At 45.5% G+C, this 18,162-nt stretch overlaps 1 protein-coding gene across 2 annotated transcripts; it reads left to right on the forward strand.

The window, feature by feature from the left end:
• The first annotated feature begins 2,786 nt into the window (after positions 1–2,786).
• On the forward strand, positions 2,787–18,162 carry matr3l1.1 (matrin 3-like 1.1). 2 transcript variants are annotated; one of them, XM_079745123.1, is made up of 22 exons: positions 2,787–2,914; positions 3,499–4,546; positions 6,508–6,569; positions 7,009–7,047; positions 7,262–7,338; positions 7,415–7,446; positions 7,574–7,699; positions 8,581–8,706; positions 8,943–9,059; positions 9,715–9,839; positions 10,547–10,845; positions 11,344–11,431; positions 12,038–12,153; positions 12,241–12,338; positions 13,017–13,155; positions 13,307–13,332; positions 13,424–13,537; positions 13,737–13,864; positions 14,157–14,547; positions 14,757–14,886; positions 16,672–16,793; positions 17,686–18,162. In XM_079745123.1, the coding sequence occupies exons 2-22, from the start codon at positions 3,554–3,556 to the stop codon at positions 17,716–17,718; spliced, it is 3,381 nt and encodes a 1,126-aa protein (XP_079601249.1). In that variant the 5' UTR covers positions 2,787–2,914; positions 3,499–3,553; the 3' UTR covers positions 17,719–18,162. The 2 variants fall into 2 exon arrangements, with proteins under 2 accessions (XP_079601249.1, XP_079601250.1); XM_079745124.1 differs by having other exon boundaries at positions 12,241–12,329.

Consider the following 18,162-nt stretch of genomic DNA (forward strand, 5'->3'; position numbering starts at 1 on the left):
CTGTGTTTCTACACACGTGTTGTTCGGCCGATGTAGTGGTCTGACACGATCCACGATCGAAGTTGGCCACAGCTCCTCGGAGGGAATGGGCTTCTCTCCGGCCTCTTCTACTTCTTCTATTGTTTCCTCATTTAGCTTTTCCCTGGCCGCGGTCCCTGTGTGACCTTCATTCATGCTAGGGACCTGTTCTGCCTGTGTTCTCGCCCCATGCAGGTCCTTACTCGGCACAGGGGGAGGCATCTCCGGGGGATGTGTCCGCATTCATGCATTTCACCGCCTTTTCTTGCCCTTCATGTCTCTTCTGGGTTCCCTTGGTTCCTCCGATGTCCTTATTCTTTGCAATGTCATCGATGGGGTTGGAAACCTTCTCTCGGGTGGTATGGAACCCTTCCCTTGGGAGGTGAGAGGAACCCTCTCGCTCTTTCTTGTTCCCACTCTCCCCTTCTAGACTCTTCTGGTTCTCTTTCTGAGGCAGTGTTGGCCACCAGTTGGATTGGTGTGTTCTCCCCGTCCTTGTTACCACCGGTAGTTCTTCTATTTCTTTCTTCTTCCCGTCTGGCCCTTTTCTCCTGTTTTTCTCCCATGCTTGTCCCCCTCGTCCCGGCTCCTTCTTCTCTTCGCGCTCCCTTCTGTACTACTGTCTCTCCCCCTGATGTCTATTCCAAACCGCTCCCAAACCACTTTGCTATTCCCTCTCTCGCTGCTCTCCCCTCTGCTCCTTCTCCTCCTGCTGCTCTCGTCGTCTCTCCTTCTGTAGCAGTCCTCCTCTTTCACTGCTGCTCTCTCTTCTCCTTCTCCTGATCTCCTTACCGTGAGGGATCAGCTTGGAGAGCGAGTCGGTCTGCTTCGCCGGGCCGATGAGTCGACAGGTAAAGGACTCAAAGGGTAATTTAACCTACTACAAATGTAGTCAGGTAGATTTATTTAGGTCCAATAAACAAAATATATTTAACAATAGAGTATAGATTGAGAGAGTGCTTGTTAAGATAAAGATAAGATAAATGTAAGATAGGCAAGATCAAATAAGGAACAGATCTTAGCCAAACTAAAAAGACAGACTTTGTATCTCAGTCTTCAGCTTATTCAGCCATAACTGAGATTGTGTCTATATATACATATATATAATATATATATGTACAAGATACCCAAGATTTATATAAGATATATAAGGCACACATACAGTATATATGTGCGGTAACCTTTGTTGACAGCGTGGTTTTGTGTCCTTTTCATGATTGTTTATGGAGGGGCTATGTGCATCAATACAGTGGGTCCTTTTGGGACACACGTCATCCTCCTGTGCACCTCCGCCGTACCAGTGTATGTGTATCTGTGTACTCTTGTGTGCGTGTTTGAGGGTACTCGAGTTGAGGTGTCACTATTTTCTGTTTATATGTGCAGAAGTCGGAGTTCAATTCCATATGTAAGGGGCTTTGTGTTTTTCAATATAGATGGTGTGTTGTCCATCGCTGCTTTCCAGGATACAGAATTTCTTCCCTGTGGGGTTATGATGAAACAGTTTCCGGGCCATGTGCATGATGCCCAGGGCTGGACTCCTGTGGGTGTCCTCCTGGGATGGGGAGCTGGCGATCAAAGTGGAGGCCGGCACCAGGTGGTCCGCTTCTGTAATGGAGGTAAGGGGCAAAATGTACTGGTAGTCCCCGTCCACTGGGGGCCACCCTCGGGGTCCCAGCCGGAGGCCGCAACCGTTCTTAAACGCCCATCCCGGGCCTTTCAACCTGTTATTGTTGATCTTAATCCACTCTCTGTTCTGGACCTGGAACAGCTGGTTCTTGCCTGGGGAGGGACCTCGGACCATTGTCCTTGGCTTGTAGGGGCCTTCCCTTAGGGTATGTTGCAAGCGTTCTGGTCGTGGATGGGGGATCATGGGCTCAATGCGGCCCCATCCAAGGGGTCATGACGGGCCCATCAGGGGTCGGGGCTGCATGGGGCTAACGATCGCTGTAGGCTTCAATATCATGCAAGCACTTTATGTTTTCTTTTTCTTTTGTTCTACATCACAATTGCATGCTTTAATAAAGTATTGTTTTTACCTACCATTACGAGTCTCGTTTGGTGTAGTTGCTAACGTGCTTCACTGCTCATTAGCACTACTTGGAAGACGCCATTTAATTCTTACTGCACCCCATTATGTATTAAGGATATTTATGAAAAAAAGGCATGTATGTGCTTTATATTTAATATTTACACTTAACCTGGGTAATTTCGCCAGAACATTAGAAAGTAGTAGGCTACATGCATGTTGCTTAACATTTATTCCATAATTTCCGATTCCCTGGCATAAGACGTAACAGACCATCTGGCTTAACGAACGAATCAAACGAACGAATCGTGATAGTGAACGAAAAAACTGTTTGCCGGAAAATAATCGTTTTGCCCATCCCTAGTTCACATCTCATTTTCATACTTTTTGTGCACCTTTGTTTAATAAAGAAAGTCATTGTAGTTTCACTGCTTTCCATGTTTTACTCCTTACAACTCATACTGTTTTCATGTAGTCTACATACTTACTTTCATAGAGTAAACTTACAACAACTATACAGTACAACTAGCTACTAGTTTCAGTTACAGAATAAATGCCCTAAAATATAATTTCTAACGTATTCTGTTGCAATACTCAATCTAAGTACCATATTCTAAATCCTTAGATCACATCAACGCTGTTCTACTTTTTATCAAGTTTTAATTCATGCTGTTGCCGACGCTGTTAGTTTTCGCACCAAACACAACCATCTTCACCCGGAAGTGCTTCATGGTTCGCGTCCGTGAAAAACATGCAGAAAATACTTTGATATTTTATCCCCTGATAAACACCCATGCCTGTAGGCACCTCCATGCTTGCTTATTACTTTCCATTAGGGAATATCCCTGTATTTAACGTCTACGATCAAAGGTAAGACCAAGATAAACCCATAGTGTATTGAAAGAGTGTTGAACATTTGTTATGGACCTGATATCAGGTATGGTCGGGAACGGGATCATAACAAAAAGGGATTTGGGAACAGGTCTAGCATCTTTGGTGATCTGGGTATTGAATTTCGCTCAAATGCATTTTCATCTTCTGTAACACTATAAAAGAGAGTCAACTTCCATGACGTTAACGTCGGCCTTGGTCAAATGTTTTTGTAAGTACTGAATAAAGATCGATGTTATCAGGGTTTACCTCTTCTTCAACAATATAAACGTTTTATTAACAACTAAATTAAACAAACATGACAAAATTGCTAATTTTCTGCAATCGAGTATAGTCCTACGTTTTAGTCCTTGGTTTTTTTGACTCAACCAGATTCAACTGGTTTAACTGTTGGGCATATTGTAATCATGTCAGTGGCAATATGTATTTGTCAAAGGCTATGTGTTAGTCTTATTTCTGTGATGGTACCGTGTTCATTTCGGTGACATGTTTATAGAAGTGAACATCTTCAAATCACCCAATTCATGCAAAAGTCACCCAAGAAGCCTTTTTTCCCTCTCCAGCAACTTCTTCTTGCAGAGAACCATCCCCCATCTTTCATTCTAGCTTCCCTTCATCATGTCTCACAACTTCCCCTACCGGAGATTTCCTGCTCAGACGGAGACGCCTCCACCAGACTATGATTCACGCCGGCCAGCAGGGGGGGAGTCTGACTTTTATGGACAGCCCCAGCCGACCAGGTCCTTGGCCCATCAGCAGCTGTCTCCTTCCTCTACTGAAAGCCCCCACTCCGCCCAGGGTTCGGACGTGGCCATGGGCCTCCTGCGGAGCTACGGGCTGGATCCCACCGACCTGGCCCGTTTGGCGGAGCTGCCCGAGGAGATGCTCAACCTTGACAGCCTCCCTCACCTCCTCCGACAGCTCAAGGAGAGGCGAGAGACGCCCAGCGGGCCTCCTCCTCCCTCGCCGGCGAACGCCATCGCTCCGCTCTCCTCTCGTCACCCTGGTGCGTCCCGTCACGCCGCTCCTTCCGCCCCCGCCGCCAATGACCAGTGGGCGCAGATCCGGAACCAACCGGTCCAGTACCCGCTCGGGCACATCCTCTCAGCGGCCAAGAGTCGTTCTTTTGAGCCGCTTTCTTGCGATCGGCAGGACCACCGGGCCAATCCCAGGCCGGCACCTGCTGCAGGGTCCAACAAGCATCCCTCCGGCGCAGAGAAACCCCTACCGCCTCCCTCGACCTCTTCTTGTTACACGCTGGACTATGGCCATCAGGGGAGGACTGCGGTTCACGGTAAGCAAGGGAGAGCTGACAGGTACGATAGGCCCGCTCACGGCCAGCCAGCCTCAGGAAGGACGGCCCTTCCTCGCTACCCTCAGTCCGACCCTGCAGGTAGCTACGGCTCAGGGCCCGCCAGGGACCCCCACAGGGCCCAGCCCCGGGCGGAGCCCCAGCGGGATCTTCTGCCCCACTGCAGGGCTGGCGCCGGGCCGGCCCCCGCGGCCCCTGCAGCCCCCACCAGGAAGGAGGCCCTGGACTTCCACGGCTCGCCACCAGGAGCATTCCCGTACTCTTGCTCGCTGTGCGATGTCCTCGCCCTCTCAGCTAAGGTAAGTAACATCCATCCTGCATGACCCGGGTGCTGCCCAGGGCTCACCCTGACCGCGAGTGGTCTCTGTGGGGGTGGGAGGGGAGGGCACCTTTTCCTCATTCCACAGCTTTTGTTCTTTTCCTCGTTCTCTCGTCTCCAGAGCAGGAAGGAAGGAAGGCAGGTAGGTAAGAGATGTGAATGGACTAACAGCAGGGTTCTCTTTTTTTGTTTCCTGTGTTGAATCCCATTTTCTCCACAGCACCCTTGTTAATTAAGAAGACCTGGTGTGAGTGCTGTGAGTCGCCTCCATTTGTAGGAGAGTGGTTTTCCTCGACAAATAGAACGTAGGAGGTGTCTTTAAGAGGTAGTTCTACACACAAACAATTGTTTATGAATGGCTTGTCCCTACCTTCCTGTCCAACATGGAATAATCCACTGAACAACAAGCGGTACAACACTGGTGAACAGCACTTGGCAACACCAAAAATCACTCAGGTTGGACAGGTTATAACCGGATATTCTATCATTCCATGAGTCTATAAAGCTGTTGGGCCCAAACCTTTCTGCATTGCTGCAACATTAGAAGCTGAAATTACGAAAGGAACTTGGGGATGTTGCTACTAGCAAAGAACGGTCTCAACTTTATACTTAGTTAGTCTATTGCTCCCTGACAGCACTATCCCCACAAAATGTCATTAGGAAGCAAAATTGAAACACTCAAAATCTATGTCCAACTGTGTAAAACATAAAACTATCCAAACTATAGTCATACAAGTCATACAAAGGGCTTAGAGTACACCATACAAGTTCAACAAACGGACCCAAATGCTTCTGAATTGGGCTGGTGTAGCTATGGGGGCATTGATACTCTTGCTGTGTCCTGTCCAATGATTCTGGACTCAGATAATTTACGTTTTACAGGTGATGATGAATGTTCATATTCCCCAATGCCCTGGTGTATGTTTATTAGGAAAAATATTGGAAAATAGATACGCAAGAAGAACTACACAATGTATTGTCACACTAGCCTTTCCTTTTGTGAAGTGGGCAATACTTAAAATACTGTAAATTGGAAAGCTATAACAAACATAACTGGCTGAAGGAGTTACTGGACTCATTATCAATGGATTGTAAAGCCTCAACACTAAAAGACTGATAGTGGTCTATGTGCCCCATGGACTCCAATAGAGAAGACAGGAATGATATAGCTTGACTCAGAGGGATTTATTCATGAGCCACATGATTGTGAGAGTTGGACCTGAGCTGATGATGTTCTGTACCAAGTTATCTAATGTTATATTTTAGTGCACACTTATCTTACAAAATTGTACGTTACTTTCAAGAATTCCATTTATTTACTTCAGTCAATCAGAATGCATGAGGTCAATATTTCTTTCTCATGTAGCTCTGTACAACTTGGTCTGCTTCAAACAGTTTGTGAATGTTCCACTCTGCTCCGAGCGCAGGTGCGATTTTTTTCCGTAAAGGGCATGTAGAGCCCTCTGGGAAGTGGTTGGCTTCTCAGACACGTATAACCCCACGGTGTGTGCTGGATGGACTTGTGGATGTGTGGAGCTCGTTCTGGGCAGCGGCTGATTTTGATGTTCGAGTCCAACGGAGGGTCAGGCTTCCCAGACGCCTAAGCATAACACTACGGTGTGTGTGTGTGTGGATGGTGAAACTCCTTCTGAGCAGCGGCTTATTTTGATGTCTGCGTCCGAGTGGGGGTTAAGCTTCTCGGACACGTGAAGTATAACGCCACGGTGTGTGTCGCATTTCATACATCTTCCATTATACCAAGTCGTTGCCATGGGGATATCCTGCAATGCCTCCTTCCTAGTTTTTTTCGACAAGATGTAGAATGGATCTAACGTGAACTGGCAAACATTCCATGTTTGATCTTTTTAAGATCGCTTAGTATTATTATTATTATTATTATTAGGAACTTGATTCAAACCAACTGCTTGCTTGGTTCTCCAGGTTTGGACTCAACACATCAACGGATCCCACCATGCCGACAAACAGCTGGCCCTCCTACAGAGGTCTGTAGCCCGCTCTCTCTCTCGCTCCAGAGAAATGCATTTAGACGACACGCATACTAAATGGGAGCAAGATAGTCTGCACTCAGGGGTAATCTTACTCAAATATACACCTGATAATTGTGTGGGTGCAACTTGAGGAATAAAAGATATCACAGCAGAAAAGGTTCTGGGTTCAAACCCCCATGTCCGCAGTCTGTCTATAGACCGCACCTACTGATTAATGAAATACAGCTAAAATGTTACATAGGATGCAAGGGTCTGCGAGATTATGAAATATAACTATATTTTTGTGATTTATGTTGTAGAAGAAGATTTTTTTTAATTTTCTTGTGATCTTGAAACCTAGTATTTATATATTTTTTACTTACCCTACTCTTATGTATTACACTTATCGGTGTAATTTTTAAATGGTTGTCCGCTGCTGTGTCTTCTCTTCAAGGTACCCTGACTGGGATTGTCGCATGGGAAGAAAATCAAGGTTAGTTCTCATCTGTGCCACCTTTTTTATCTCATTCACCTTATCGCTTGTCTGAGAAAGACCAAAATATTGTGTGGGTTGGGTTTCAACAAGACTTATATTGAAGAGAACATGACACTTGTTTTTTTGGTTAAACACATGATCACCTATTTAACATTTTATAAAAATAGCATTTGTATGAAAGCATGTAGCAAAACACTTTTAATCTCTTAAGGTTTAATGATGAACCAGAAAAGCCAAAAGATAAAGAAAGACCCACCCTTTGCCCTCAGACAACCAACCACGAACCTGGTAAGGCTAAATCCAGTGTTAGATTCCATGTCATAATTTGGCTGCTCTAGTTATCTAACTCTGCATCCTCTCATAGGGCCCCAAAGGAATAAAAGGATGGCAAAAAAGGTAACCAAGCTAATATTTAAAACCACTTAGTTAGGCTTCCAACTTTAAAGTTGGATTGTTTATAGTAGTTTATGTGCCGTTTGTTTTACGCTAAAGTCTAAATAAAACTGCTTGTTTGTTTCTCTAGACCGGGGGGGGGAACAGCAAAGTGGTGTGTGCCAAATTTGAGGCCAAGGGCGTTGACGAAGTGTGCCTCAGGACATTAATCGAACCCTTCGGGAAGATAGTCAAAGTTCTGATGTTCCCTTGTTTGGTAAGTTTGATGAATCTCCTGCCATGTGTGCATCAATGCATTATATGTAGGCTTTAAGCAGTGTGCCTTTATCCAAAGAGACGGTGAAACAGGTGAGGCTGAGATCAAAGCCTACTGTCAATATTGGAGTAGCTGCAAGAAATGAAAAATGCTAGCTATCTAGTTAAAAACTTGAATTTTATAAACTTTATTCTAATATAATGCATGTTGTTTATATCGCTTTATGTGTGTTTATACAGGAAAAACCTGATTATATATTCAGTGTATTTTTTTAAGTGAAATATAAATACAGTGAATAATAACGTCCTGATTTTCCTGTCTGGGAATAATAAGGTACCGTCTTTTAAAGAAAAACACTGATTTCCATCCAAAAACATTGATGCTGATGGTTATTCAATATCTTTGTTTTCTCCCTTACAGCAAGCCATTAGAGCTCCCTCTAGTCCTCAAAACCCAACCCCTACAGCCCTTGCTATACCCAGCAGTAGGGCTGCTCGATCATGGAAAAAATCATTATCATGATTATCGTGGTCAATATTGAAATCCAGTTTTTAAACGATTATTTTTTGAGTTTGAAAACATGATGCATTTATTCAGCATTTCTCTCCCAAAAAAACACTTTGAAATTTCCCCTTGAAAAATACACAAAATATTCAAATAGAAAATAATGGACAAATATGTATCCAGCTGTTCTGCAATTTCTATAAAACATTTAATGAATAGAATAAATATACTTACATTAAAAAAAAATTGAAATCACTATCAAAATGTCAATTAATTGCACAGCCCTACCCAGTAGCCTCTAGCCCGTTCTGTAGCCACCGTTTCAGCCAGGCTGGGCTCACCGTGGTGCTAATCCGCCCCTCTCCTCCGACCCCCAGGCGTTTGTGGAGATGGGCTCCAACTACCAGGCCAGGGACCTGGAGAAGTACTACAGCAGTAACCCAGCCGCGGTGCAGGGCAAAGAGGTCACCTTCGAGCTCTCCTCCACCTTCAACTTCCTGCAGGTACATTTGTTTGTATTATTATGAAATGGAATAATTAATACGTTTGGACTCTGATGTTACAGGGGAGCGAGACGTGTACATTTATATTTAAATTGGAATTCATTTTCTCTCAATAACATCAAAAAGAGATACAAAGTCTATATCCAGTGTCACCCTTATGTTCTGTATTGAATGTTCTACATGAGACATATTCTATATTTTGACATTATTCAACTCTATTCTCCGTTCTCTCCCAGAGTTCCCGGGTGCTGAGCTTCACGCCGGCTCCTCCGGGAGAGGACGGCTTCTCGGACCTCATCAATATAGTGAAACGCTTTGGGGCTCCCCTGTACACACTGGCCCTGCCCTCACTGGTGAGGAACCCCTTCAGCTGCCTTCTCTTTAGTTCAGCAACCATGGTGAACAGGAGACATTCATGGATACTATCAGTATTAAAGCCGTCTAAAATGTTACAACTCTGCTACCTTCAAGGTCTTGGTTTCATCCGCTTTGGCCGCACCTGTGGCGGACAAAACGTCAGTAAGCAGCTTCACCCGCAAGTGTATCTAGACTGGAGCAAGCCCTATCCTCTCTGGTGGATTAACCAATAGTCACTTACTGCGCCGCATGTGATTTGAACACCTTTAGAGTGGCCACCGACCGCCAGTTTGTAGCATTCAGGATACAACAGATACAAGCCTATAGTGGGCCACAGGAACAATAATCATTTTGTTACCTCACTTGGCAATTGATAGTGGCAGACGTTTATTTACATGAAAACCTTCGAGATTGCCACTCTTAGCTGGCTCAAAAGGATACCATGTGTTAACTTAAAGGGGAGGAACACGTGCGGCCCAGCTATTTCCGACGGCGTTTATGAAGCACACATAATGTGAATTATTTTCACAACTCAATGTAGTACCCTTATATTCCAAAAATGGCTTAGCGTGGGAGTTCCCCTTCGTTGGATACCGTTTACAAATGTCATACAGCTCAATGTAATGCAAGCTTTGGTTTTGGTCTCACCAGGCATTTATAGAGATGAAGATCGAGGCAGAAGCCCAGAAGCTGGTCAACTATTATGCCACCAACAGCCTGAAGGTGAACGGGGCAGAGATCAAGGTCAGCTTCTCCGGAGAGTACAACACACTCATGTAAGTTCCTTCCTGCCTCCAACATGTTTCTGCTTGTTATGTGACCAATACACATCACGCCAATAGATTTCAGGTGCATAATAAGTAGTGTCCTAATTCTGTTCACTACATATGGTACACCAGCCGAGTCGTAAGGTGTAAATCTCCCAGCTTTCTTGTGGCATTTCACAGAGGCACGCCCCTTTTGATCGTAGTACAAACCTTCCCACTCAATGTTTTGATAGTAGACCGAGTTCAGTGAAGCTGATCGTACGACTCAACAACAAAAATGGCTGCGCCTGTAAAGAGAATTATTTTCTTTGTATTTGTACCACGTTGGTCATTTTAATGTAGATCTAAATGCTCTTACACACTTGATTACATTGCTACTTTATTCCGGTCACCAATGTATGCAATGCACGGCCTTGCTGTGCGTGCAATTCAATGTAAAGTTGTGTTTGTTTTCGAGCTGGTTAAAAAGAGAGGCTAAAAGAGGCTAATATTAGCTAACAATAAGGCGTCAATGTGAAACTAGAACGCTTTAAGGTGCTACGAACCACGAAATGACGTCATGTTCTCGCTAGAGCACATGACGTACAAATGGGTAGCACCATTAGTTTACAGGATTTGGGAACGATAGAACAAGGGAGTGACTTCAGACACAGCCCGAGAGAGAAGCAGACAGCTCAGTGTCTCTACTGCCCCCCCCCCCCCCCCCCCCCCCCCAGGCGAGTGTCCACAGCCAAAAAGTACGAGGAGCAGGAGGAAGGAGCAGAAGGAGGTGGAGGAGGTGGCTCCTCCATTACCAAGCGTTCCGGGAGCCCGATCCCAAGGAAGGGGAGCAGCCCGGGTGCAGACGAGAGCCATCCCAAGAGGAGCAGAACGGCCGGAGAGGAAGAGGAGAAGAAGAAGAGGAGGAGCAGCTCGCCCTTCCGAGAGAGGAGGCAGGGGAGCGATCAGCCGTCCCGCGCCTCGGACGCCGTGTCCCTTACTGAGAAGGCGGGGGTAGACACAGCCACACCCCCTGGTAAGGAAGCCCTCGCAGGGCAAACCTCATGTGTGTGTTGGGGTTTAATGCTTGAGATAATAATCATATTTCACAATTAATGATCAATTACAGTTGAAGCTAGAGTAGGCAATTTGTAAATTAAGCTAGAATTTGAAAGTATTCCACTGAATAAATCCCGCCCATCCCTTCAGGCCTCCCTCCAAAGCCTCTCCCCCAAAGTACGTGACGAGCTCGCTAGCTTTAGCAATAGGTCTATCAAGCCTTGTGACTGCAAAGGCAGGGTGCGGGCAGGTGGCAGTGCTGTGACGTCAATCATTTAATTCAGGCCGAATTAAATGATTCGGCCTGAATTAAATGATTGGACAGGTTTATTCCAGGCCTGCAACAACCACAGATACCAGATTATTATTTTTTTGTCAGCATATCATTTGTTGCTGTTGAAATTTAAAGAGGATGGACGGACCGTACTTGTCAGTGTTCATGCCGTTTTTTTGTATTTGCCCCCTCTTGCTTTAGCACAACCAGGATCGGAGGCTGAGGTCGGGATCCCAGCTGGATCTGATCCGGATACCAACGAAGCCGGGACTACTCACGACATGGCAGAGTAAGTTGTCCCTACCGTCGGGCTTTAAGCTGAGTAGAACCTTGCATGCTTTGAATCAGATGGGGGGTCGGACCCCCTGATGTATATCCACCCCCGTTAAGGTTGAACGATTTGGGGAAATAATCGAATTGCGATTATTTCGACCGATATTGCGATTCAGTGTGCTTTTTTTCTTTTTAAAGTTCCTCATGTAAATTATTCACTAAACACAAGCAATAAATCATTCTATAGTATGAACACCACAACATTGGAAGCAGTAAACATATAAACTGCTCTTTCCTTTAGGCCAGGCCTATGTATTGAGATGAATTGATGCTGGAATTGATAATCTTATCTTTATTTAACTTTTGACAAATAAATACTAATCCTAATGATCTCCAGTCAGTAACGGCAACATATCACAAAAAATATATATATATATCGCAACCTTTCAGATTTTCTATTACATAGCGATGTCGGTTTGAATTCAATGAATCGTTCAGCCCTAGTCCCCAATCGAACGAGGCGAAAGAATATGAACCTTCCAGTTGACCCAGACGGGAGCCCGTCTGCTGGGAGACCTTAGGAGCTTGATTTGAGAGAGCGGATGTACACTGGGGGCTGCAGGATGTCTGAGGAGGAGAGCGACATCGAGGGGATGGCGGTGATCGGAGAGGACGGGGAGAGCCTTGCCGATGACGATGGAGATGGCACGTCAGATACATCCGGTCCCCCCGAACAATGTAAACAAATAAGACGTAAAGAAAACACGGATTAATTTACTTACCACTAGAGTCCAATCTAATACGTGATGTCGTGCTTTTCCTCAGTCAAAGTGAAGGAGGAACCAGAAGAAGAGACGCAGATCTGCGAGGAGAATGAGCCGGCCTCTGCACCTGAGCTTAAGAACCCGAAGGAGGTGGATGAGGTTATTGTATTGTTATATTAGATTTTCCGTGAATAATTATTGTTGTTCTAGATGTAGTAATTTATGCTTAGTATCAATGTCGTACAAACAACTTTATTATCCTTTTTCAGCTCTCTGCCACCAGGTATTCATTTAGCCTTGGGTGGGGTTTCAGAATTATTCCTGTATTAAGACAGCGTCCGATTTGGTCGAATTTAACTCTGGCGACATGGACAGTGTCACCACACAAAGATAGATCAAACATCATAGGGAATTCTCGTTCTGGTCGTGGAAATTCTGATGTGTAATAGTTTTTTCCCTACTGTTGGAATCATTTGATCAAATTTGATCTATTGATCAAGTCAATAGCTAGTAGCAGTTTAACGAAAAGTATGTTTCTTTTCGATTCTTAAAGGAGACATATCATAACAGCAGTTGTGAGTGTGATTAGCCTTACAAGCCATTTCGAAAATCTTCTCCATATGACATCACTAGTGGGCGTGTCCACCTAGATCTGTGCTGGATAGATCAGTCTACCAGCCTACCCAGTGGACTGAAGTAAACGTTGCTCATCTATCCAGCACAGATCTAGGTGGACATGCCCACTAGTGATGTCATATGGGGCCGATTTTTGAAACGGCTTTTCACACTCACACCTGGTGGTGTAATATGTCTCCTTTAAGTCTTTTATCTTTCCAGGAAGGGGAGGAGGAGGAGCCCAACTTCATGGATCTCCTTGCGAACTGCATCACTCTCGATGAACTCTGCGAAGAAGACAAGGAAGAGGAGAAGAATGAGAAAGAGATGAAGAAGGAGGAAGAGGAGTGTAATTATGAAGGTACTACTACCAGAAGTGACAGGCAGGCAGTCGTTTCATATCTACAACCTGGATCACTGCAGATGCCCTCAGGCCAAATAAGCTTTCTTATCATGTGTTCTCTCTGTAGGAATGGTGCTGCTGTTGACATTTGTTGTTTTTTGCTTTTCAGATAAGCAGGAGGAAGGGGAATCCAAGGTGAGGAAAGGAGAACGGGGAATGGGTCTTTGCTGCTCATTCTGCTACTTCCAGTTCGTGCAATATTGAAAAAATGTGTCTTGTTCCCAAGGTGATCTACTTCAGGAACCTCCCATCATCGTGCTTCACCGACGGCGAGTTTGTGGATCTTGTGAAAGACCAAGGAAAGGCGGTCCGGTATTTCTTCGTCCCTGATCGCCGAGAGGTGAGGATGGCTGTGGCTTACATTGTGTCCCTCTCCTCTGCCCGCTTGTGTCTCTGTTCTTTGCCCCTGTTCTTGTTAGCTGCCCCTCTCCTCTTGCGAAGAGTTCGATGGTTTAATGAAGGAGAAAGAAATTTCCCTCTGAATTCATGCATTTCCTCATCCGTCTTTTAACCAGTGGGGTGGTGGTTGTCTATCGCAGGGTTTCATCCAGATGTCCAGCGGGTCTGAAGCCATACTGGCCTCCAGGGAGCTGGGGAACAACCCTAGCTTTAAAGGCTCTGTGATGGACTTAACACTGACCAACACATATCCCAGTGTGTCCGCAGGGTAAGGCTGTCCTATCCATGTTGAAGTTCTGTTTGTGAACGTTTAAATCAAATCCATTGTCTCCCAAACACAACACACCTGCATTGAAGGGGCCCGACTTTTCCTTTTGGCTTTGTTTCGTCGGCATATGCACATTAAAGAACAAGTCGAAGACATTAATGGGAATCAAAGGCTTGAATTTCAGGCATCCTGCACTGTGCAATATGTAACGTAAGATAACAAATAGAAGATAACATGAATAGTGCAAACTGCTGGTATAAAAGGGGCTCGTGGGTTCTCCTTCTGCCCCCAGGTGGAAGGTGTTAGACTCTGGGCCAGACGAGGAGAGGGCGGAGGGAACGAGAAGGAGGAGCAGCTCCCACTCAGGGAGCTCAGGGGAGGAGGTGCTGGACAAGACTACATCCGGCCCTGCAGCGTCGCCGCCTCCACCACCCACCGCGTCGACAGAGGAGTCCTCCCACATCAGCGCTGAGGAGGAGGAGTCGCCGCCTTCCTCCAGGAAGTCCTCTGCAGAGCAACAGGAAGTGGAAGTGCCTCGCCGGGAAGACACTCCAACACAGGAAGTGGACGGCTCGGAAGATGTGGCGTCCGAACCAGGAAGTAAAGATCAGGAGCAACCAGACGAGGCCGGCAGGGACAAGACCACACTCACTCCAGATGGACAAACGCCACAGACAGATGAGGTACAGTGATGTGATGACTAACAAGACACCGAATGTGGGTTAGGGGAGTCGACAAACCAAGAAGACCTGCATAAATTATCAGTCATAAACAATATTAAATTGATTATACTTCACGTCACATTTGGTTCCTTGAAGATATATATTTTTTACTGGCTATGCAATTATTCTCATGATATTAACATGCATGCTACGGTCATGTTTCAATACAGAACTCGGAGGGCGTTTGCTTGGAAGTTGTGGAGACCAAGCAGACTGCAGCTTGTGCGGAGAGGTTGGGTCAACCCCAGCCAGGGCCTGCAGGGGGCGACGTGGAGCCTGCTAAACTCACCAAACCCATCGGTACGAATAGTACATAGAGGAAGGGCCATTTCTCTCCTTTACGTTTCCTTATTTGTAAACAGGCTTAACTCTTTTGGCATGTTGAAGTTTATTTGAAGGAGAAACTTGGCGCTAGTCTCCGCCCGACATAAAAAGAAATGGAAATGCGTTCTCGCCGTCTTTTGGTACTTTTTTTCCGATACTTAGGGGAAGGGCCATGTTGCTGTTCAGGTTTTGGCTTTTGCACAAGCTACTCTCACTAGTGACCATCAGATTTGGGGGGAGGGATGTAACCAGAATGTCTGAGTGAATGGGGTACCTCATGCAATAGCACGTGTTGAACTCATAGAGGGCTTTAGAAAATTAAAGTAATATAAAGGCGAGAAGAACGCATTTCCAATTTTTTTACGACAAATCACAACAGACTGGGCTACTCGGGAGGGGGGCCTTAATTCGACATGATACAAAGCAGAACATTTTTGAAAGACACTGAAATTGCTTTTGCAGAAATTAACAGTGTGAGAATAATAAGGGGTATTTCTAACATACAGGCATGTCACTCGATTCTAGTAGTGATTTAGATTTAGATTTAGGGCATTTAGCAGACGCTTTTATCCAAAGCGACTTACAATAAGTGCATTTGTTACAATAAGTACATTTGTCATAAGAAGTGAAACAATATATCGCTGTCGGTACAGTAAAGATGTTCATAGAACCAAGTGCAAGTATTACAATCGCTAGGCTAACCCATTCCCCGTGTAAAGCAGCGATAGCAGCTACTGTAGATGCTACACAATTAAGTACCTTGAATAAGTGCAATGTACAAGTGCCAGGACGTACAACATTCAATGGTGGCTGTGCATTGGTTTCTATGCAGAGTCGAGATGAACTCTGAACAGGTGAGTTTTGAGTCGTTTGCGGAAGCTGGTGAGCGACTCTGCGGTCCTGACATCGGTAGGGAGTTCGTTCCACCACTGAGGTCCCAAAACAGAGAAAAGTTGTGACTTCGCTGATCGACCTTTGCTTGCTCTTAGCGATGGCGGTACCAGACGTCCAGCTGAGGTAGTTGAGCGGAGGGATCGAGCTGGGGTGTGTGGCTTTACTAATGCTTGGAGGTAGGCAGTGGCAGTTCCATCGACTGCCTTGTATGCCAGTACCATCATCTTGAATCTGATGCGAGCTATTACAGAGAGCCAGTGGAGGTCTCGGAAGAGGGGGGTTACATGTGAGAACTTTGGTAGGTTGAACACGAGGCGCGCTGCCGCATTCTGGATGCGCTGCAAGGGTTTAATCGCAGAGGCAGGGAGTCCAGCCAGGAGCGAGTTGCAGTAGTCGAGGCGGGAGATGACCAGTGATTGGACTAGAAGCTGAGCTGCTTCCCTTGTGAGGAAGGGCCGGATCCTGCGGATGTTGTAAAGTGCAAATCTGCAGGATCGGGCCACCGCAGTGATGTTTGCGGTGCAGCATAACTGATTGTCCAACACTACACCAAGGTTTTTGGTAGTTGGAGAAGGAGATACAGTGATGTTCTCAACAGTGACCAGTAAGTCCATGTGTGGGCAATCTTTCCCTGGTATTAGGTAAATGCAATTATTGCCCCTTAAAAAGGGTTAGGGTCTTGATCTGGGTCTTTAAAAATAGCTGTGCTTGAAATAAACCCTCACTCAAATTGTGAATATCATTGTAAAGATAATTTGCCACAAATTAAACCTTTGTGGTGCGATACCGTTGTCCCAGCTCTCCCTTATTCACAATTCTCGGATCTAAAACCAACTGGCCTTCTTCTCCTCGTCGTGTGAGCCACAGGTGCCGAGTTCGTCCGTCCCGTCGTCGGCTACTTCTGTAACCTCTGTGAGGTCATCTACGTGGACGAAGACGAGGCCAAGATCAAACACTGCAGCAGCCTCACACACTACCAGAGATACAAGGTGACACCCCTCACACACTCCCAGAGATACAAGGTGACACCCCTCACACACTACCTGAGATACAAGGTGACACCCCTCACACACTACCAGAGATACAAGGTGACACCCCTCACACACTACCAGAGATACAAGGGGACACCCCTCACACACTACCAGAGATACAAGGTGACACCCCTCACACACTACCAGAGATACAAGGTGACACCCCTCACACACTACCAGAGATACAAGGTGACACCCCTCACACACTACCAGAGATACAAGGTGACACCCCTCACACACTACCAGAGATACAAGGTGACACCCCTCACACACTACCAGAGATACAAGGTGACACCCCTCACACACTACCAGAGATACAAGGTGACACCCCTCACACACTACCAGAGATACAAGGTGACACCCCACACACCCTACCAGACATACAAGGTGACACCCCTCACACACTACCAGAGATACAAGGTGACACCCCTCACACACTACCAGAGATACAAGGTGACACCCCTCACACACTACCAGAGATACAAGGTGACACCCCTCACACACTACCAGAGATACAAGGTGACACCCCTCAAACACTACCAGAGATACAAGGTGACACCCCTCACACACTACCAGAGATACAAGGTGACACCCCTCACACTACCAGAAGTACATTTATTATTGCACTACAGACACACAATTATTAGTTCTACTTCCCATGCGGCTACGAATCAGTAAGCAGAGTGGTTACATATATGATCTTTTCAAATATCAGTATCTTGTAAGTACATCATCTCATATATCTGTAGCTTGTAAGTACATGATCTCCTGTGACCTCATGTGCTTATCAGGTTACCCCAAATTCTACTGTACCATGGAAACTAATTCTTCTTTTTGCATTGTCTTTCAGGAGCACACAGGCCAGGACCCTTGGAGCACCTGAGACACTTTTGTTTCAGATGAAAATGAATGCCTTCCACTGATTGGCTTGTTATACCATGTAACTCATCAATACCCTCATTGGTCGGATGCTCCTTCATGCAACTAGCTAACCATGTCTGCCATGATTCGGCAATGGCATTTTTTGTTTTGTTTCTTGATTTTAAAATGTTTAATAATGATGTATATCTAACCCACTTTTTGTGGAACTAGCTTTGTTTGTAAAGCATTTTGTAACCTTCTATTGAGATGGTCAATGTGAATAGTGTTAAGCCCATGTAGTCGGGCATCATGCCTTGAATAAGCACATCACTGCACGTCATTTCTGATAGGATTTTTAGTTCTATGTAACTTTTGGACATCTACACAGCATTGTAACTTGAAGAAAAGGCTTTTATATTTTAAAAGCTTGCCATTTCTTTTTCCAATAAAGAGTTACAAAAATGAA

This window comes from Pollachius pollachius, assembly GCF_949987615.1.
Source record: "Pollachius pollachius genome assembly, chromosome: 10".
Lineage (NCBI taxonomy): Eukaryota > Metazoa > Chordata > Actinopteri > Gadiformes > Gadidae > Pollachius > Pollachius pollachius.